The following is a 23,347-nucleotide window of genomic DNA, read 5'->3' as shown; positions in this document are numbered from 1 at the left end:
TTCTCTTCTCTTTTTCTTGGAAGGAGTGGGAGATGATGTTGGGGAGCAAGAGAGTGTAGTGTAGTGGCCCACGTGCAGGTAACTTTTAGTGATCTGAAAAGCAACCTCTAAGTGAACACTAATGTGAATTAATTTCCTCAGGCGCATGACGTTAGCTGACATTGAGAGAATTGCTCCTCTGGAGGAAGGGACGTTGCCCTACAACCTGGCTGAGGCTCAGAGGCAGGTAAGAACAGAAGCCAGCAGGATGCTGTCATTTGTTTCCAGGGCCAGGTAAATAGACAGCCAACCTCTTCCGGTTGTTGTCATCTAAGTTGCTTTTCTCTTGTGTTCTGTAATAACTGTGAGGAGTAACATCTTGTTAGAATTTATTTTTTAACTGTTCTCTCCATCTCTTTGTGCCCCTTCCTCTTGGGCTCCATTTTAACAGGTCAAATGTTACTTACTTTGGAAAGGTAATATGTATAGCAGTGTCATCTAGCCAGTCAGTAAATATTAGATGCATGCTTCATTAAGGTGTTTATGTTTTGTGATTCTGTTGCTCTGTGTTCTTTTTAATGAGGAAAAGAGAAAAAAATTAAAATTCAGCATCTAGCCTATGAAATGGCAGCCCTTATTCTGAACACATATGCATGTTCCTGGCTTTGCAGTGTTCTCTGCTTTGCTTTATGCTCTGCTGAATATCAAAATTGGAGAGCTTATGTATAGAATAATATCACAGTTTCAGTAAAAGTATGTCCAAAACCTAAAGGATATTTACTTTCAGTGGTATAACCACAAATGGACTTTTTTTTTGATTTTGAGGCAAAAGGAAATAGGAGTTTTCTTTAAATGTCAAACCAGTTATCTTTTAGTTTTCGTATTATCATATTTTGTATTTTCATTGACACAAGTTTCTATATAGATAGATTTTAAACTAACCCTCCTGTTTGTCTCTATTTTAAGGCAGTCTTAACTTTGTGTCTTGTGAGACTAAGGGCTTTTTGTTGGTTTTCTTTTTTGCTGCTCTGGGTCTGTGCGGAGACGCCAGTTTGACCACAATGAGTTGATCCAGGCTACATTTTTAGGACTACCAGGCCATAAGCCAGGCCTCTGTGTGTGTGTGTGTACACATGAGTCTCTTTTTCTTCTCTTTTTTCTTCTCCTGCCTCCCCTACATGTGAACACCCCCACCACACCTCCAAGACAGTATCTGGGGTGGTGGTTTTCTGTTTGTTCAAGCACTGACTAAATGGTAATGATGCTGGGCTGAATTCAAGTGAGCTGGCTCCCAAAAGCTCACCATCTATTCCTAGAAGACTCCTAAAGGAGTTAAAAGCATTTGCATTGGGCTGAATATCAAGTAACATAAGTTACAATAGGTGGCAGTAAAAGGTAGAGAAAACTGTGAGATGAAAGTAGCAGCTTCTTCACTTTTTCTTTGGGGCCACTGTCTCTGCGACCATGATTTATGTTGTTCCAAGAGGTGAGGACAATGAACAATGATCCTTAAATCTTTCCATTTCTTCTGTGTATGCATCCCACCTTTTAATTTTTTTCCACCCAATTCCTTTTTAATGTCAGCTGCTTGATGCTGAGACTGAAAAGATTTTCAGCTACATTGATATCTTTAATTTATTTCTGGTCATCTCCACCTATATTGGAATTAACTAAAATGTAAACACAGGAAAATGTATACATATTTTTATTTTGTTGCTTTACTTATAGTATCCTAAAAAGAACATATTGCAAAAAGTGCTAGTAAGTATGAAAGATTTAATGCCTCTGCAGAACTTTTGTTTTCTTCATTATTGTCCTTCATTAGATAGCGATTTTAAATCTGGAACACTTCTGAAATTTGTTTTTCATTGAGTTGAATCTAGCACTCATAGACTGTGAGCAAAATGAAATTGTGGGGATGCTTTATGGAACCTTATTTTCCTTCAGCTAATCTGTGTGAATGCTTGCATACTTGTTTTCGTAGCCTGGGAAGTAATAGATGTACCTGGTTTTGGCAACAGTAGAAAGAAATTCCAAGCTGGAGTTGCTTTTAGCTGTAGAAGATTAATGACTGAAGAGGCAATATGTAAGCCCTCATTTAGACCATTGATTTTAGATTTGTATAATTTTGTTGTAGTATCTATTTTCTTTCCTATTCCACTCTGAAGAGGGTGCCTTATATGACGCTTAGAGATCAGTGGAAAAGAAATAATAATTGAGAACAAAATCTCTAGTGTATTGTGGAATTTTTTCCAGGTATCCATATACTTATATCTGTCTGATCATGAAATGTTCTCTTGGGAAATGAGACGTTTTGATTATTTTTCTTGTCTTTCTTTGTGTTTTAAATCCTGCCTTGACAGAAAGCTTCAGGCGATGTGTCTCGACCTGTTCTCATCCAGATTGCAGAATCAGCGTACAGGTTTGCCCTTGGTTCAGTTGCTGGAGGTTAGTCATGGCTGAGCAAAAGAATATTCATCTTCACTGTTTGGGTTTTTTCTTCTTTTCTTTTGCCCTTCTTCTCCTTCTGCCTCTCATTTAAGTGTTAAAGGCTTCTCAGACTTTCCCTAGGAGCTGTGTCTAAGGGGTGGGATGACTCTAATATTGAAGGGGAAAGGATCATGTCTACAAGAATTTTGGAATTTATGAGCTGTTGGAGTTTCCAGGTGGTGTCGCTATCTGATTTGTCCCCAGAAATATTTCAGGAAAATTAAATTAATAATGAGGTAGGACTGGAAAGTGTATTTGGTTAAAACTGTGTGAGGTATTTTAATGTATCTAGAACATACTATGAAAAAATAAAAACAACCTGATATGTTAGATGTAAATGTGAAAGATGACAGTTGCAGTCAGTGCAAATGCAAAGTCATGTTTTCTTATAGCTTGTATTTTATTTGCAGCTGTTGGAGCCACTGCAGTGTACCCAATTGATTTAGTGAAAACTCGTATGCAAAACCAGCGTTCTACAGGCTCTTTTGTGGGAGAACTAATGTACAAAAACAGCTTTGATTGCTTCAAGAAAGTGCTGCGTTATGAAGGTTTCTTTGGGCTTTATCGAGGTAAGTTTAAAAGGTGTTATATACTAATGATAAGATACTATTAAGAGTTTTGTGTGACTGGATTTTTGAGTCTTTTTAATTCAGACTTCAGTTTGCTTCTTTGTTACAGGGGAAGGATTTGCAAACTTCTCAGTAATTAAAACTTCACTGTAATGAGAACATTGCTGTAGGACCTATCTGTCCTTTCTCTCCTCATCTGCCATAGGGGAATATTAGCAATTTCCTACAGCAAAAATATATTGTTAGTAAAGTTCTAATTTCCTTAGCAGTGCTTAGTGCCTAGAGTGTTTTGTCCTGTTTGATAAGAAATTAGATCATCTATGGGTTTTTGTTCCTTGCAGTACTTTTTGTTGTGTTTCTTTTGAGACAAAAAGGTCTTTACAAACCAGTTGCATTTGCTTCAGTAATCTTTGGAAATAGTAATCTTTATCAAGTTTTATGTATATCTTTTCTTGGGTTGTCACTGTGGAGTCAGCCAGAGTGATTCATTGGGTGTCAGCCCGCTTATCTTTATATATGAAACCAATACACTTAAGTTACAAAGTTATCCATTCCAACCTGCCTTTATAGCCAGTGGAGAAGGCTCCAAAATCCATTGACCCAGTTCAGGATGTAAATCATACTCACTTTGGATATCTTAGATAAGTGCCTGAAGTTAAATGGTGGCGCTTTTTTTTTGTTCTGTCCTTGTCCCAGTTGTGGCATCAGTGGTGTCAGTTCAGGTAATTCAAGAGGAGTCATAAAGAATCAGGGACCTCAGCATGAGATTCCTGTTCTTGACTGTTACAGAGTTAAAGTAAATTATATTTCTGATGTCACAATTATTGAAATCTTTTATGCCCCTCTGCCATATTCATAGGGGAGAATTTGAAACTTGCATTACCGACTTCATTTTTGGCTAGCTTGCTTAGAAACTTCTTTTCACTTGTGAAATAAGAATATTGTAACGAAAGAAATTATTTGTTAAAGGCAGCTGAATAAGGAATGAAGAGCAGAGGATTTTAGTAACATATTGTTATGAACTGGCAAAGCTGTGTGCACCTTAAAAAAAAGTAACAATTCCTAAAACAATGTGGGAAACAACATTAAAACTAGGTGGTGTGATAGATGTGCACACTCTAACATATGACCTGAGTGGCTAAGTAGCTCCTCTGCAAAATACAGACTCTGTAATTATTTCAGCACAATTGGAGATGGGAAGGCTCTCTTATTACTGACTGAGTTTGAGGCCATTTTTGGAGTAGACATAATAATTTAATAAAGAGTACTGACATGGTCTCTATTTTGTAAGGATTTATAGCAATCAGGATCTTTCAAAAGTCACAGTTATTGCCTAAAGAACCAAATGTATTCTTTGCAAATTTTTTTCTGTTTCTTCTAGTATCCTGAAAGAATAAGTATGCAGAATTCTACTATTGCCTCCTTCTGTCTTATTGAAATTCTGAAGGACAGTGATTTTTTTCACCCAGGGGAAAAAAAAAAACAGATAAAAACTCAGAAATGTCATAAATGCATGTTCTTAGCTCCGTTTGCTTGTCCTGAGTTTGGAATGATTTTTTTCATTGCCAGGTTTAGGGAATCTTAGGAAACTTCATCAGTATTGGTTGTCCTTCCATTCTCCATCATCTTTACTGCTTTCCAGTTTTCCAAGGAATACTGAATAGTGAAATCTCAGTTTGGTGGAGCTGAACTTCTAAGATCAGGCCAATAATTTACTTTCTGGCTTATATAGTCAAATAGCATCATTTTAGAGGCAAATTGAGACCTGCTGTTCCACAAATTCTCTCCTTAAAGAGCACTCTCACTTAGTTCTTTTTAAAGAAGCAAATAGAGAAAACTGCTTAAAAATCTGCATCTCCTTCTGTGCAGTTCTGCAAGTTCAGACTGTTGCTCACTCTCTCAGGAGATATTGAAGAAAGTTATGGAGTAGAGTGCAGAAGGAAGTTTCCAGTTAAGCTTGAGAGGAAGGAAGATTTGAAAGGAGCATTTTATAGATTAGTGTAATTACCCAATGTAATACAGTAAACATTTAGCAAGAGTCATCTTATTCTAGTCTTGAATTCTACCCTAGGTAGGACACACTACAGAGTGCATTACTTTTTACTACTCATCCATCACTGCAATCCTTTCTTCAGCTGATTTCTTCAGGGTTAAGTCAATGTGGGTGGTTTTTTCCCACTGAAGGAGGGAGTAATCACTGGGAGACTTCTCCTTGGCTGAGTAGATGCAAAAGCTTTTTAAAAATTCTACTAGAAACATTTAGAGCAGTGGTCGCTTTGTCATGATGCACTTCGAGAAAGCAAGCAGAAATTATAAGCCCCACTCTGAACTCAGATATTCTTAATAAAAGGCTCATATTTCCATCCAACAAAGTGAACTAATTTTTCTTTTTTGTGTCACTGTTTTTTTCCAAACTTGGTTTTAAACCACCACCTCAGATAATGATAAATTACACCATCTTGTGGATATATAGGGAGCACTAAATTTCGTTTGATGTTAGTTTGGTTCTAAGTGTAATCAATGTTTCCACTGAGAAGACTCTTGGATTAAAAAAAAAAATCAAACCAACAAAAACAAACATGATATAAACCTCTGTAGAGTCTTTATAATATGCATTATATGAATACTGTGTAGTTAGCATTTTTTAAAGACTTTATATCTGAGATAAATTTTTCATCTGTCTCTCAGCATGGCTGAAAAGAATGCTCATCTCATATACCTGTAATTTACTGTTGTGTCTATGTTTATACCTGAAATGCATATTTAGAAATCACAGGTGTTTTTATACATGCAAATTTAAGAAAATTTTGAAAGCTGTGATTTGTCAAGGTCTCTTCCAACTGGTGAGGTCACCTACATGTCATAATAGAATTTTAATCAGAAGTCCACCTGATGAGTCACAGAATGCTTCACAGACTTAAACGGAGCATCCAGTAGAGATTATTTCACACATACTTGATGGAAGTTTCATGGAAAGTTTAAGTACCAGACATAAAATGTAGTTTAGGAGGATGTTTGGTAGCCATGCTGTTAATGCCACTTTGCCTGGAGGATGGAAAAGAGAGGGAATTCTATTGAAGACACTGTCATCTGTGGTCATTAGCTGTTCAGGAGCTTGTTTGTTAGTTTTATTTCTGTTGATGGTGCTTCTAGCCCTGCAGTGACTCCAAATGCAATCTAATTTAGATTTTAATGATTTGTTCATCATCCAGCTTCATCATTACTGATGGACTCCCATGCTAATGATGCAAAAAGACTGTGGCAGAAGCTTTCCTTCCAAATTATGCAATGGCATAGCATATATATGATGGGGAACTACAAGCCTACTTGTACCCCAAGTTCTGTCAAAGCACAACATCTTCAGGAAATACCCCATTTCCAGTTTGAGGGAGCTATATTTGAATGGCAACTGGTGATTAATTGTCTAGTTTATTGTGTGAATCCTGTAATGGAAATATGTGGCAGTTTTCCATTACTGCCTTCCTGTGAGATGCCCTAATGGTTTCAAATATTTTATCTAGACTGAGCAACAGAACCTTCAGTAACTGTTTTGCCTAATACAAAGGGAAAATCACATCTGTTACATGGTGTGAAACTGAAACTTCCCTGTTAGACATCTAAAAAAATACTTTGTTCCAGTAAGATTTTTGTTTCTCAGTGCTATCAGTACAGCTGGGCTGGACGAGCTGTTGTGTGTGTGTTCACAATGTATTTAGACTGCTTTCAGAAAATAACTTGTAGGGTGTCACAAAATGAATGCAGCTTTTGGTGCTCTGTCTTGCACACACCTTCCCCTTCCCTGAGAGTCCCACTATGACAGTGTGTCAGATACAAAGTGGTACATTGTAATTGCTGCTAAAAAGCCTTGGATATAAAAAGGCACTGAATAATGTGTTTACTATGTACTATACTCGCAGGCTGCCTATGTGCAAGATATTCTGCTCTGATGTTATAAAAGGCATGCATTTTTAAGGCACTGTCAGACATTTCTAAGCGTGTTCCCCATCTGTGTATATGTCATATTGCTGATCTGCTAATGCATAGTAACACTAAGAAATTCCCACTGTGTCAAGATAACCCCAACAGAAATATGACATTTTCATATGGGGCCTTTGATGTGCTTGCTTTCTTTCAAAACTTAGCATCTTTATCATGTCTAAAAATTTTTTGACTGTGTTTCAGGGCTCTCATCAAGACAATAAAGAAAAGAAAATTTAATTTTGATGGTCACAGCATATAGAATGCACAGGTACTACTTTGAGATAGGTATGAGATCAAATGAAGGGTCCCTCTGGCTTCCTAAGATGCTGGAGACAGTAGACCTAGCTGTACCTGGTAAAGCTATAAAACCTAGTCTTAAAATTCATGCTGCCTTTCATAGAACACTCTTTGCTATCTTCCAGTAGATATATACAGCATTATCTGTAAACTTAAAAAGCACTTTTATACTATAAAATCATGTGTGAAGTAGAGGCAGGAAAAGAGAAAAATATTCTAGGTTTTGGTTGTTCAGATGGGTTTTTCTGGTGTTGGGGTTTTTTAAACTGCTGCCTATTCTATTTAATCTTTCTCTTTTCTACCTTGAAGTTTTATGGAAAACTTTGAGTTGTAACAGTCCCAATCAGATTTGAGTACAAAAGGAATGAACCAGATGGGAAAAAAATAACTTGTGCCAAGATAAACATATTTTTATTATGACTTTGCCAGTGTTTTTGCAAATGCAATGTTTTGGGAGCTGAAAAATGGTTAAAAGGCCATCTTCAGATCAGTTCAGTGAAAATGCATTTGATTTGTCCTGCTAATGTTGGTTCCAAGATTGGAGGTTTATGCAGATCATCAACTGGACTACTTTTATACTATTCCTATTTTGATATTTTAGAATGTCTCCTTCTGTGATTTATTTGATAAAATACGACTTGAAAGTCATGTTATGTATAGCTTGGGTGTAATAAATATGTATATGTGATTTTAAAATTAATGACCTTTGTATTTGGAATTGTATCTGCTATATCAGACCTGCTTAATTTTGCTGGATTTGGCTTAAGATGTGCATTTAAAGTATATGTAACAGTTTTTTAATCTCTGAAGCTACAAAGTTATTTGCCATAGTGTTTACATAAAGCCACACGTGTCTTATAGCAAGTTGTAAATATTATAGCAATTACAGAGATAATTTTGTAATGAAAAAATCCTGTTCATTTTATATTATTCTGTTTCCCTCATAGTGCTGCAGATAATGTAATATTTAATTACATAATTCTGAACAGCTTAATGGTTTTTTATTGAGGTCTGGTTTCACATCAGTTATACAAGTAACACTTTTTAAGAAAATCAGATTCTAAAATTTAACTTACTCTGTTTTTTGTTTTGAGCAACTGTATATGAACTTAGTGCTACTGTATTTTTAAATTTGAATATTCAGTCATATGATCATAATGCAGCATAGTTATCTTGGGTAAATGTTACATGTATGTGCACATCAGTATAAAGACATCAGTGTATGAACATGGTCTCCTGCTACCACAAACCATATTATGCTTTTCTTCAATGCCTATTTCTTATTAAGAGGATCAGTAGGAACCAGTAAAGCTGATGGATGATAGCAGGATTGAAGAATGTACTAAATCAGACCATGCGCATTTTTCTCTGTGTTATTCTCACATTTAGTTCTTGAAGAAAATGCTTTTTAGCAGGTTGACTTTTAGAGGTGGAAACTTAATTGGTTTTGGGGCTTCTTTTCAACAAAATAAAACCATGGAGAGGTGAAAATGTCAGGCTTTGTAGAAAGCACCCAAATGTGCTGCCTGAGCTGGCAAAACAAAGGGTTCTGCACCAGGAGCTCTAGCTGGGGTGATTTTCTCACATTTTTGAATGGTGTCCTAATTTCATTATGCTGATGAAGGCTTGCAACACCATTCTAGCTTCAGGCTTAGTTGGTAAGCTTTGCCTATTTTTAGGCTGTGTCATTCAAATGTTTACAAAATATCGACCATTCACTTCAAACAAGTGAAGCTGACAGTCAGAAATTCACACTTCCAGTTCTCTAACACATCACTTCTAACAAAATAAAATAGAAAATTCCATACCTGCATAAAAGCAACATAACTTCCTTTGTTTTAAGAGCTGATGATTTTGCTGGGCAAAGAGCTCAAGAATGCAGTCATACATGTTTGAATGTTTTGCATTATTTTGATTCCTATCCCCTTCAGTCCTGCCATCTAATGCCATTGTTTTTGCTAGGAAAAGGTACTGAGGTTTTGACTTTTGGAGTGGATTCATAGTGTGTCTCACAAAATTAATTAGAAGGTCTTGATTTTTGTGTGAAGATGCAGAAAATAAAAGTCAGCTTAGGACATTACTGAAACATATTTGGCAAATCTATATTAGTGTTTAAACATAAAATGAGCTAGCATGAATTAAAAAGAAAAAGAAACAAATACATATAGACAGTGGTAGCACTTGAAGTGGTAGCACAAAGTTTGTTCTCAAAATTGAATGTTTTAAGTACTCTCATTATATATAATAACACAAAATTGCTGTAAAAATCGCCTGTTTCTAGGTGCTGGTCTCTACATACATTTGTTGATTTGTTTATTTAATACCAAGTTACTCAATGCCTTAGAATTCTCTGTTTCCATGTTACAGGTCTGTTACCACAGCTATTAGGAGTAGCACCAGAGAAGGCCATAAAACTTACTGTAAGTTTGTAAATGGATTTTTTTCACATTTCTCCACATTGTAAAATGCAGCAAATTAAAATTGGCAACTGTTAATATCTGACTTGTGAAAAGTAGAGGTGGTATACAAGTCTCATCCAGAAGTGTACATGTAAATTTTAAGAATCTTACTGAAAACTTATTTTTGGAGTCACTCCAAAATAGAACAAGCTCATTCAACTTGTTCAGCTCATCTGCTTGTTTGCAAGTAGCATAGGCCTTTGGTTTCACTTCTTAGCAAATCAGAATAGTTATTTATTGGAGAGCTTTTGTTTTTGTGTCTCCATGTGGTTACTGTATGGATGATTCCAGTGCAATAGGAGATAAATAATATGAGCATGTAGTGAACTGTTGGTAAGAAAGGAACTTGTTTGTGTGATTTTTTTTTTCTAAATGTTTTACTTCTGTAATTTTGTTATTTCTTAAGTGTTTGTAAGGCACTTAAGAATTTCTAATTATAATCCAATCATAATATATTGTTTATTCACTGATAAGACAGTATTCATCAAAGCTAGTAGTATGCATTTAAAAACAGGCATGTAATGCTACTAATTGAATTGCCATTGTGTTACAGCTTAGTATTGAACATTCTGATATTAATTTGACATTTTAATTTGTTAATTTTAATTTTCTATTAATTTGACACCTCTAAAATATTAATGTATTTTATAATTTTCTGATTTTAAAAATTACATTATTAGCAATGATTTGTTCTTTGAATAATAAGTATTTGAATTATACTGCAAATTCATGTTAGACGGAAGAACATAGCTTTAGAATATTTAATGTAAAATCTAAGACTTTGATTTCTTTGATATCTTGTAGTTTGCTAGCTTAGTGGGTATATTTGCATTTTCATTTGCACAGAATTTGCAGCTGATGAGTGTTTTCTCTGACCTTTTAATTTATCAGCTTTCATAAATGTTTGTCTTTTAAGGTTAATGATTTTGTGAGAGATAAGTTCAGGGCTAAAGATGGATCTGTCCCACTGGCTGCAGAAATTCTTGCTGGTGGCTGTGTAAGTATCTTTAATTTCCTTCATATGACATTCATGGGAGTGCAGTTCATAAGATTAATTGTGTGGACTAAGGCTTCTGTTTAACCACAGATCCGGTTCAAGAGCAGACTCTGCTAGAGCATCTCAGTTCTTTCCTAGATAGGCCAGCCGTTCTTGATGAAAGGGTAAATGTTCCTGTGCATCGTGCCTTTTAACTGCGCTCTCTAATTCTCACAGCTTGGAGTTTGTTTCCTTAATCAAGAATGTGTCTTTATTCATGTTGGCTGTTGCTTATGGCCTAAAGAGGATTCATGCTAACCTTTCCAGAAGTTAATAATTAGTTACTACTTTGTGGCACCCACTCTACCACGTCACTTCTTTCCTGATGTGTTATTGCACCCACTAATTTTCACTTTTTGCAGTGATACTGGCTTTTTGAAATGGCAAAGACTGCTCATGCTTCTTTGAGTTCGTAGCAGACGTAGGCTGTGTAATGTTAACTCAGAGCATAATGCATTCCTGAATGTAGGCTGTATTTAAAACCCACTAAGATTTTAAGAGTGTTTTCCTTGCACAAAGTAGTATCTTAATGAACAACTGGCGCATTACTGGGTAAATGATAATACTTCACTACTTGGTCTAGTTCTGTCTGTTCATATTACAGCTTACTGTATCTGCTGTATTGATTTGTTCAAGCAAATGTAAATACTTTAGGTAAAATGAATAGTTGTTCAAAGACCAGTGCATTTTGCAGATAAAGAGCGCTGTTTATTTAAAACAGCTTTGATCACTGGGGCAGAGCAATGTTGGTGTATTTTTAATCTATCTTTGTTTCTGCTGTCATAAGACAGATGAGGTCACATTTTCAAGCAGCTTCTACCTGTGTCGAAAACTACAGTGAGCAGCAACTTAAATAAAAATGCTTGCATCTTAACCTCAGTAGGTGCAGAGATTTGTGCTGTGTGTGCTTGCAGAAAGTGAACTACGATTATCTGAGCCTCAGGGTGCAGGGGCTCGCTTGCATTGCAGGCTGAGAAGCCCTGGCTTTCTGTAATTCTCAGGAGATGAGGCAGGATTTGGCTGCTGTCTCACTGCTCCTTCTGTTTGATCACTGACCTGTTGTAGACTGCCAGGTAGGATCCCCTTGTTCTGTAACTTTAGGAGCATTCAGGGAAGAAAAAAAGAAGGGGAGGGAGAGAAGAATGTGGGTCTCTAAAGCTCTAAATAAAAAGCATGCTGTAAATGAAGGAAAAATCCAATAAAGTGCTTGCAGAGTAAAAAGTATTTGCCCCTTACACTAATAAAAAATCTCATGAACATAGCAGCCATAGAGAATTCTGCAAAATTTTCATTTAAAATGTCATTTGATCTAGAGTTTTTATTTTACAGACTGCTGTGAATTTTTTAATGCAGTACAAAAAGCACTCTTTACAGAGACCTGTCATTGATGAGAATGCTGCAGCAAGCTTTTTGCCAGCAGTTCATTGTAAACTAAGGACCTGCTTTAAGAGATAGGTGATTTGAGATGTATTTTAAATGTGCTGTAAATGTTGGCTTGTCCTAAATTTATATTAACAGTGAGATGCTGCATGAAGTTGTAGCAGTAGACATGCAGTGGCAGAATGCCCTGAGTTTTCTTTTAACTGCAGTGCTCCACTTAAGGGCATAGTTTGGTGCCAGGTAGATAGGTTGCAACTTGTCTCTTCTGCAGGTGGTCTTTTGGCTCTTTTGTAATTTTAAACCCAATTCAGACTAGTAACAGAGCCTCTCATTATCAGCAGTTCCTAGGTTTTTTGGGGTGAATTTTTCTGTCATAGTGTAAATATATGTGTCAGATATGAGATGCCAAAAACATGCTTTTTCCTCTAGCTTTCAGCATTGTATTGGTCCAACTTTTAGTCCCCGTTTAAGCCATCGTGAAACCTGTGATTTCATTGTGGAAGCAGCACGGACAGTGCTGAATGCTCGAAAATTGTCACTCTTGGATTTTTACCTCATTTCACAATTAGTAATTGCTTATGTGGGAGGCAAGAAGACAGGAGGGCATGATGTGTTAAAGTCTAAAAAGGGGAAGACAACTAAGATTAATTTTCTAAGACTCCTGCCCTATCACCTTTCCACGTTCTATGTCTAGTTCTCAGCTGGGATTGTGTTACAAACACAGATTTAAATTTTTCTTCTTCAGTGCTTCTGTTTCCTTGGAGTGTATTCATTGCTTATGCAAGAGCTGAGTGCTAGGATGCATGCTAGTTTGTAATGTTTTAAATAGCAGCCCTGTGTATATGGTATAGTAATAATACCTAGGAAAGGGAGGACAAGCAGATCCTTGGATAGGTTGGATTGTTCAGTAACACAAAGGGCTTTGAAGGGGTCAGTATCACCTGAGTAGCTCCACTCTGCTGTTTGCCCAACCATTGCCAGGCATTGACTTTTAAGTCTCCAAGGAGTTCACTTTGCATCATAATTACTGTGAATTAGTACACATGGCTGACTTTTGCACTTGTAACTAAAGCTGATTGTTTCATTGAACAAGTCTTTTTCTGTTTTGTAAACTGTTTTCTCTCCTAAAAAAAAAAGAAAGAAGAAAAGAAGAAAATAGATCTTTTATTTCATGACCTTGTGACACTTAATTCAGTTAACAGCCTGTTTCATAGCTTTTTATTACGTGAAGATGAAAGCGATAGGTTGGTTGAGATTTTTTTTTTTGAGACCCCCAAGAATACAATTAAAAGTATAACCTTTATACTTAAGGAAGGCTATTATGTAAATTACTAACACAAGATTTCCATCTCCTTTGTTTGTAAGAAATTTTCCTAATGACTATAGTATTTGTTACCCATAAAAATGCATGTAGCTTTCAGATTTGCACAATGCCTGACACCCACCATGAACTCTGATCTCTGCTGTGCATTTTGGACTCTCATCACTCATGCAAATCCTACATAACCCTTATCATTATGAGGCTAGTAAAAATCTTCAGTTTCAAGGCAGGGTGTAATGATGCTGTAGAGCTAAGATCTGCTGAGCACCTAAACCACAAAGCTGGCTTAACCTTATTGAATTAAAATGGACACATATATGCTGGGTTTGATTTCTGCTAATGCTATAACTTACCTTCGGAACTCCTTAATAAAATGATGTGTAAGCTGTAAGTACTATACTATAAATATTTTTTTATAGTGGCAATAATATTGAAATTTCTGGAAGCTTTATTTCATGGTCTTTTACTTGATTTTATATTTTAAATAAAAATAATTTTATATTTTTATATTTTAAATACAAAATTAATTTTAAGTCATATCAAGTTTAGCTGCTTGCTTTTTTAAATCTTCATTCACTTACAGACATCTGTTGAAAGTAATCTGATTTTTTTTATATAGCATTATATATTATTCTTCTTTTTTTGAGTTATATTAACACATGGAAGACTCTCTTTGTAAAAGTGTCATAAATACTGTATTTAGAGTTTTGAGACATTACCTTTAATTCTAACTTTTTAGGTGAGACAGTCATTTTGCTTAGTACCTTAAATAAAGCAGTTCAACATTTAATGAAAAATTTACATTTGTGTAACTGGGAAGGAGATACAAATATGCAAAATAAAGAGGGATATAAAGCATAAAAGAATACTAAGAAAAACACAAGAAGGATTACAGCATGACTAAAGGAATCGCTATATGATATATGTTGCCTTGTCTGCATATATTAACACAATGATCTCGGTAAATAGGGGCGTAATTTTCAGCAAGAAAAGAGAACTACATTTTGCTTTATTAACCTTTCCTTCTGCTCTCCCCTCTCCTTCTGAACACACAGTCTTTTCCTTCCCAGCTGCTCAGTGTGTGCTCACTATTAGCCAGCTTAAATCATGTAGCACAGTACAATTACAGATCCCATACAGATCTGCTTTTGCTTAAATTGTCGAGGCAATTTTAGGCATATTTCGAGAGACTTTATAGGAATCATAATAAAGTTAAAATGCATCAGACCTGCTTGGGCAGCCTCAGCTGTGCTGTGGAACATAAAAATTAGATATGGTTAACATTGAGTGCAAAATCCTGCCCAGAATTAATTTTTATACAGGAATGTGATGTGAAATTCCATGTGAATTGTGCCAAATAACAGATTCAGTGCAAGTAGTTTTATTAAGCTACTTAAAACATTTATTTTATGTTTCAGAGAGTGATAAAGATAAGTCCACATCTGAGCTACATTTTCTTCGTGGCATTGCAGTGGAGACAGAGGATGTATAAATTGCAATTCCCACATTTAGATCTCTTACTTTCAAAAATTCCGACATTTGGAAGTTGTGGACTAAAGGAGATTGAAGGTGCCATTCTTGATTTCGTTATTATGCAACCTAAATATGTTAACATTCAACTATATTTGGCAAGAGAAGCTGAGCTATAGGTAAAGTTAAACTGCACAGTGTATATGCCAGGGGAAAAAAATACCTGCATCTATATCTGGGAAAAAAAACAAAAAAGAAGCAAACAATTGCTGTCACACATAAAAGCTTTGGTCTAGTTTATTGAGATATATAAATGAAGATGGTCATCTTGATGATTTCTCTTATGACCTTTGGCAGCAAAAGGCATATGTCTCTTGAATGCTTAGCAGATTTGTTCTCAGAGGTCTGTTCTCCCTGTGGCTGGGGACCCATTACTTTCAAGGAGAGTCCTACCTGCTTGTGTATATCCAACTTTCATATCTGCTTTAAGGTAAACTTCAGAATCTCCTAATACATACTTTTTTCCCTTGATTAAATTTAAAGCTGTTTTTCGTGCATAAAATTGATGTTGTTCAATAAATTATTTAGATTTAAATTCTGTTTAAGATAATTAATATAATATAGCTGAATATACTATAATTAATTAAGTATTTTTAAAGTGTAGTACAGTTCTCTGAACCACTCTAATTGTAGTTATTTTCAGCATGCTGAAAATCATTTAAACTAATCATAAATTTTTGGTAAAAAACCCCCAGCTAGATCTGGACTTAAATTTTATTTCACATTTCCAAACTCACTCTATTTCAACACTGCTCTGTTTTAATTGACTCTGATAAATTTTCATCTAATTTTAGACTTAAGCCTTATGCTGAGGTTTGGGAAGGCAACGCACAGTAACACGATAGCCCTTTCCAAGGAGTTGTACCAAAGGCTGGGAAAGTTACTGGTGTAAAGTTCCTTCTCTTTGGCCTCACCCCATATTTCCTTGCAGGTTTGAATGTTCTTAAAAGAACAGTTTGCTGAAATTTTCATCCAGTCATACCTACTTAAACTGGTCTTTCCTTAAATCAATAATGAATTTTGCAGAACTTGATTTCATTTAGTTTTGAATTTTCCTTTTGCATTTGTTAATCTAATTTAAACTTTTTTTCACAAAAAGTATTTTTCCATAAGAAATAAGAGATTTGTTTCCCTCTTTTCTTTCTTTTCATTTCCTTTCTGCGTGAAAAAGACAGACAGAAAAGTTTTCAAAGTTTTTTTCAAACTGTAAAAAAAGGAGGGATGCCTAGGTGTAGGTTGATAGTTTTCTGATTCCAGAACCAAACAATTCTGAATGCTTAAAAAGTCCATTTTTTCCCAACAAACTTACTTAATATTAATTCAACATGAAACTTATTTTTTTTTCTCATGTTATATTAGAAATAATGACTGCAAAGTTTTACATGAATGCACACTGCAGTTTAACACATGGATTTGTTTTGACAATTATATTTTATTACATGTCCCTTTCTCCTTTTACTTCTTCTTTTACTGGCAGTAAAATATTATGGTGTTTACCAGTGAAGGTTCAAAAAAACCCCAAATCCAAAAAGAAAGGCTCAAACTCAAATCAGGAATTAAAATCTAGCTTTCTGTGAGAAAAAGGAAGATATTTATGATGTCACAGTAATTTATGATGTGACCAAGAAATAATGGGACACAGTTTTAATACAGCTACCATGCCTTAGGACTTGAAAGGTCTGTAAATCATTAAATGATTCTACAGCTAGTCAAAATAGACAAGTAGAGCAGACAGAGCCAAACATTAACAGATTTGACAGGTCTGTAAGTTAATTGCTTTTATAATGCCAATCAAGTAGGCTCCACTTGGATTTTTTGGCTAGGCTTCTGAGAAGTGAATTACCTATAACGTGGAAAAAATCCACAATTTTAATTGTTTTTCCCATTGCCGACTTGGTCTGTGCTTATAAACAAGCCATACTCCTGTTTGTTTCTGTTTAGCCAGGTCATTAATATTCTATTGCAGGACACTCCTCACAACTTGTATCTGAGTCTTGGAAATCCAATACAGTAGCAGGAATGTACTTGTGTTCAGACTAATTGCAATTCTATTTATGAGCACTTTTATGTGAGGATTTGGCAGAGCTTGCTTTACATTTTATGTACATTTGGACATTAACAAGACTGTGATTCTAGCAGTGTTCCCTGTTTGAGCTGCACAAAGTAAAACCTTAGCCAGACCAAGGGAAGGCTGTCCTCAGAAGACAAGAAAGATTAGCTAGAGAAAAACAGAATTCTGCCTGAGCAGCATGAAAGCTGTTTCTGTGATAGGCTGATCAGGGTAGTGAAAAGCAGATGATTGAGGGCTCAGGAAATCTTGTGATCTGAAGAAAAGGTATTTACTATATGAACTCCCATTGCTAAAGAGCATTATCAGAATGCTGTGTTCTCTCTCACAGATGAGAGAACACAAAATAGCATGAGATGGCTTGTCTAGATTTTTGAGGCCTGGCTTTATGGAATGAAAAGGTAGCATAGAACCAAGCTTTTGAGAATCCAGTATGCTTTGCTCCTGACATAGAGTACCACGAAATCAAGGTGGTCACCTTTGAGATCTGTAAGAAATTAAGGTGGTCACCTTTGAGACTGTAAGAAAAACAGTCATTTTGGACTGCTGTCTGTTACTTGGCAGCTTTTCTGGTAACAGGAGAGTCCATAGTGAAGTCCCCTGTGCAGCAGTTTGGCATAATTCATCTAATGCTCTTGGGACCCACTGCCATACAAACACCAAATCTTTTAGAGGTAGTTTGAAGCACTGCAGTAAATGTGGCTTCTAAGCTTTGCTCTGTTGTAGAGTTGCTATGTGGTTTTGAGGTAAATCATTGAACAGTTCTGTGCCTTAGTTTCCCTTTATTATACATTGAAGATGGTAATTCTTCCATTCTTGAAATCATTGGTACATTTTAAATTTAATTTTTTTATGACAATGAGCAATCTTTATTTAGTGTCTGTACTTTAGGAATGTTGACTTTAATTAGGATTAATGGATGCTATGAAATGCACAGGAAAACAAGCTGCATCTGGAAACTTAAAAGGAGTAAGGGCTTGGGCCAGAGTATGATATACAGTAGCACTGAATATGATAAACAGTCGACTAAAAATCTTGGAATTTGCACCTCCTTGTCTTTTGTAGATTAAACAAGTAACCAAGACATTGTGGACAATTTGTTTTGCAGAGGTTGTTTTTTGGTAATTGTATAATATATTGTTTATGTATTTTTATGATTGCCATTAATTGCTATAATTGCTATTCCTGGGTGATATTGTTGAAAAACATTAACACTCTAATAACACCTTTCTTTATCCATGAAACCATAAAAGGGGATATGTGATAAGTTGGAAGGGATGCAGAAGAAAGATCTAGGCTGACCCTAAAAGATGTTACTGAGAGCAGGAAGGGGGGCTACAATTTGAAATAGATAATAAGGTTAATTAGAGGAGCAGGAACATTTGATGGTCAGTAGCACTGAAAGGAAAAGAATCTAGTACTTTCTTCTAGAGTGGAAAACACAGAATTTCCTTCTTTAATTGCAAACTGTATTCTCTTCAGAACATACACCAAAGCTTTCAAATGGAGATGTGAAAGCCTGAGGAGAGTTGTGTCTGGTGTGCTCATTTCTTATTTAATCTCATAAGGACACAAGAAGCAGTTATATTAAAAAGAACAGGAATTTCTTCTTCTCAGTGTAATGAGGGGGTGAAAAACTGTTTATTTTCCAGCAAGTTTATTGCAGAGTGATTTGAACACGAAGAAATAGAAAACATTTTGACTTCTTGAACTGAAATACTGTTAAATGCTTGTTACTAAACCAATTTTTTTTTAATTACAGAGTAGTCTTTATTTCTCCATGGACAAAAAAACCCAACCAGTCCTCAACTATTTCTACTTCTTCCTTCTGTTTAGTAAAGTAGGAAAGTAGCAGGAGACATGATAGACAGTACTGAATTACTGTGCAAGACTATACTGCCATCGAGAGGTGTTGGGTGATATCATACCAATTGCAGAGTTGAAGAACCGCAAAAATGGGGAAAAACCCAGCATCTTTTTAAAAATTCACACGTGTTTGGTTGCATAGCTAGCTGACTTTGTTAAAGCACATTTAAAGGCATGCACATTTCTAGTTGTGCTTGTATGAATTGGATCACAGTGATATTTCCCTTTTATTTTCTTGCTCTAAGTCAAACGACCATAAGTGCTTGTGATTAGGTCAAATGTTAAATTCTTTCAGAGTAATATGGGCCCTTTGAGATAATTATCTATGCAGTACCTCTGGTTATCTATGCCTATAAATATCTCAAAGTTGTAGTTTTTACTTTAATCACATGATAATAACTGAAAAGTAATAGATTTACTTATACAGTCAGATCATTTGTTTAAAAAATGATTGGAAGATGTGATAAAGAATTCAGAGTTGAGGGTAGCCAGGTTTGTAACTTCAGTACAGAAAATTTTGTGTTACTGGGAACCATCTGTATTAAACATTTGATGTATTTGATTTTTCTGACACTTAGTGGAGAAATCATTAAGCTTGAGCAACCCAAGCTTAAATGGTGTTTATTCAGGACAAAGAAAAAATAATTACTTTTCAAATTCTTCCCTTTGGGAGTGTATTTAAAATCTTATAATTAAATACATTTTTGACTGCAAAAGCTGTAAAACCAGAAGGAAGTATTCTTCAACTTTTGGCCAAACAAAATGAAGGAACAGGGTGATACAATGTGCTGAGGATGTTTTGTCCGTTTTTTTTTTTTTTTTCCATACCAGTTCATACCAGTACCTTGAAAAGACTGGAAAAAACCAGATTGATAAGATTTCTTTCATTGCATTCTCTAGGCAAAAATTGAGAAAGGAGACAGAAGCTGTACTATTGTGATTCAAGCTACTGATTTGGAGATGAGGATATCTGGAGACTCTTACAAGTTGTGAATGTTTGAGCAGGGAGGAAATGCACACACTGGTCATACAATTAAACTGTCTGCCTCAAAACCCCTTCTTGTAAAACCAGATTCATTGTACTTTCCTCACAGAAGCACTGGGAGGAAATAAATTAATATTTATGAGACGCTTGCATTACTGTGATGATGAATAACACAATAGGAGTTACCAGAACTAGATAAGCAAGAAATCATTTCATTAGAGAGTACAGTAGCCATCTCCGGTTTGCTTCCCCCCCATTTTGAGAGCAAGGAGCTGCAGTTTCCAGCACAGATGCTCAAATAACAGAATGATCAAAGCTCCCCACCGAGACACTGTACTTGTTACCACTGGAACTGCCTCTGCACAGGCTGATAAACCAGCCTTCCTCTGCATCACAAGGCAGGCAGGTGGTGAAACCCTCCTACTGAGACCTCTGTCAGGTATTGTCTGCCTCGGCGCGCTCGGTTATTCTCCGTTTGCTTTTTGGAGTATGTCTTAGATCAAATTCAGAGCATGGCACAGGTTGTTCAGGGAGTTCTGGGATAGTATCTGGACAGTCTGGAAACACCTCACTGGAAATGACCCCTGTCTCTCTTCAAACCTGCTGTGTAGGCAGCAATATTGATAGTCCTTTTAGTGCTGTGTGGTGCATGCAGGTCTCTGTTTTAAAACTTTGAATGTAGCGAGCTTGGTTGCATGAAGTAGGTAAATAATAGTATCTGTGTTTTTAATAGCAAGCTGAAGCAGAGGAAGTCCTGTGTGATTTAGCCAGAGCAGCAAATGTCTAATGCTGGAAGTGTCTGCACAGCCAGGCTGGACATGCAGACATAGGCATTTATATGCACTTCCTAGCACCTGAAGTACTTCCCATCTGTTTGTGTTGAAATTAGATTGTATTGAAATAATTTGCCATTATTCTCCTTTAAAATCAGAGATACTGTTCCACTTCCTTTCTTTATAATGGCATTCACTTATAAACATTTTTATAGATTTTTAAATTGTTCCATGTTTTGGTTCACTAATAGTAATAATAATACTAATTTTGTACTAATACTTAATTTTGTTGTAATCTTTTAAAATCTAATATGGTTTTCCTGTAGTGAAAATTAAAGGAACATTTCTCATGGAGTCATGGCACAATGAACTGCAGGAATATCATACTGAGGGAATGCAGTTTAATTCTGCTAGTAGATCAATTGATATGAGTTTTTAAGTAATGTGTTTTAGAGAATGGCTCTTGTATAAGAAACTTGCATATGAACATTATCACCTGCAATTCAGATTTTATCATTTTTAAGAAGAAAATATATATGTTGGTACGAGGGAATGCCTAATAATTGCAATATCTACACCAAAATTTTTATTATATAGGAATATGCAATTCATCAAAGAACCTTTCCAGGATTCTATTTTATTTGAGACTTAGCAAGATGAATAGACAAGTAAAAGAAATATTTTTTTTTTGAATGCTTGCTTGCTTAGCACGTTCCAGTTTAAGTGCAAAACTTAAAGCAGCATATGTGCTAAATAATTTATCAGTCTAATTTTTGATGGCAACAAGAATAGCAGTTTTATATATACCAGGATTCTGGTTTGGTAAAAGCAGTTAAATTAAATTATGCCAATTTGAAAGTCAAAACCAGTTGAGTTACACAAGACTATGCTTTTCCTGGTCAAAATAGGAAACACTTGGGATATTTTGGGGGTTATGTAAAGACTTTAATTTGTAACCACATTGTATATGCTCACTCCAAGTGGTAGGCAAGAATAGTTGTTCATGTGATTTGCCATTTCTTCAGCACATTATTTGAACCATATTACTGTGCATAGTTTTTATTTTGAATGATAGTTAATCTCTACAATTAATTCTTTTAACACTGGGATAATTTTAAAAATACATGCACATGGTGTTTGCATACTAGACATCACTACATGCAAATGCTTTTAAATGGTTATTTTATTTTAGTCATTACCTTCTAGAACAAAGTAGTTGTTTTCTTGTAGGGAGGGCAAGGGTTGCCCTTTCCATAATTCGTGTGATTTGAGAACGTAGAGAAGAGCAGAGCTGTCATGCCACAGAATTACATACTTAACAGAAGTTAGAATGACATTTTGTTGAATTTGAGCCAGAAGGAGTTTGAATGAATATTTTTTTAGTACACTTAGGTAACCTTCACATTACCTTTTTTTCTGGTTGCAGATTTTTAGCTCGGGATCTGTCAGTGTAGCTGAAAGGTTATGCCCTAAGTTACATATGATGAATGAGATGAACTTTATGAGAACCAGAGGGAGTCCAAAATGCTTGCCACCATTGTGTTTTAAAGCAGACTTTCAGAATCAATTGAGTGGTGTCTTCCCAACAAATGGAGACTAACACATTGAAAACATTTAGTGGTTCTTGATTAATAGAATCCTTCAGTCTCTAAACCTTCTTTTCTTTAATGCCTGGTACCTAAATAATGATGTAGAGTTCAGATTCTTGAATCAAACAGCATTTAATGGCACTGAAACTGGTAGTTCAGAGGGTTTTTTTAAAAAGCACAATATGCTTGCAATTCTGTTCATTGGAATCCATGCGTTCTTTGTTATACGAACTCATGTCAAAATTAGAAAACGTTTCTGCCAGTTTCTACTCTTCAACAGTATGTTTTCACTTTCTATATACTGCACATCACAGCTGCTTTACTAGTTACTAATTTTTCCTTTTACTTCATTACTTGTGTTATAGTGTTCTTGGTTTGTCAATATTGCATAACTTTGTGTTGGAGAATGTGTTCTTGCAAAAAGAATTGAGCTAGTGTCTCTCTGATGTACTGCAGTGTCCTGCAGTGGCTGACCTGCTTCCTCTCTGTTTTTCCTGATGACTCATCTCGTGGGGGAGTAGGTTTCTTACCTTGTGAGATGCACTAATACTAAAACTCTTGACTGCTAATAGCTTAAGAGAGTGCAGCAAGATTGAAAATGTCTTATCTTGAATGTAACAGGATGCACATTGCAAATAATGTAGCAGGTTAATATATTGATTTCTGCTTTTAATTTCAGGCTGGAGGTTCTCAAGTAATCTTTACCAATCCACTGGAAATTGTCAAGATTCGATTGCAGGTGGCTGGAGAAATTACTACTGGTCCACGAGTTAGTGCCCTCAGTGTATTAAGGGACTTAGGTTTCTTTGGTCTCTACAAGGTATGTTTTTTTAAAATGTTAAAAATAACCCTATTATAAATTTTCAAATCAACATATAATTTCATTGTTCTCAGAAACTTTCATATGTGGACACAATTTTACTTTCTAAAAGAAAAATTATTATGTGATCTTATATCTTCATTTTTCATTTTTGATTAAGGGAAGAAACTGTCTCATCTTTTTGAGCATATGGTTTTTGTAAAT

General features: G+C 35.5%; 1 protein-coding gene across 4 annotated transcripts in view; it reads left to right on the top strand.

Moving 5' to 3' along the window:
- SLC25A13 (solute carrier family 25 member 13) overlaps positions 1-23,347 on the top strand; it is a 98,949-nt gene that overhangs the window by 59,300 nt on the left and 16,302 nt on the right. For all 4 annotated transcript variants that reach the window (XM_058800108.1, XM_058800125.1, XM_058800116.1 and 1 more), the window contains 6 exons: positions 142-226; positions 2,343-2,427; positions 2,880-3,038; positions 9,684-9,736; positions 10,692-10,772; positions 23,003-23,143. In XM_058800108.1, coding sequence (XP_058656091.1) covers positions 142-226; positions 2,343-2,427; positions 2,880-3,038; positions 9,684-9,736; positions 10,692-10,772; positions 23,003-23,143 — 604 coding nt within the window. The remainder of the gene's footprint in view (positions 1-141; positions 227-2,342; positions 2,428-2,879; positions 3,039-9,683; positions 9,737-10,691; positions 10,773-23,002; positions 23,144-23,347) is intronic.

This window comes from Ammospiza caudacuta, chromosome 1 (assembly GCF_027887145.1).
Source record: "Ammospiza caudacuta isolate bAmmCau1 chromosome 1, bAmmCau1.pri, whole genome shotgun sequence".
Taxonomy (NCBI): Eukaryota; Metazoa; Chordata; class Aves; order Passeriformes; family Passerellidae; genus Ammospiza; species Ammospiza caudacuta.
This window is presented reverse-complemented; position numbering and strand designations above follow the sequence as displayed.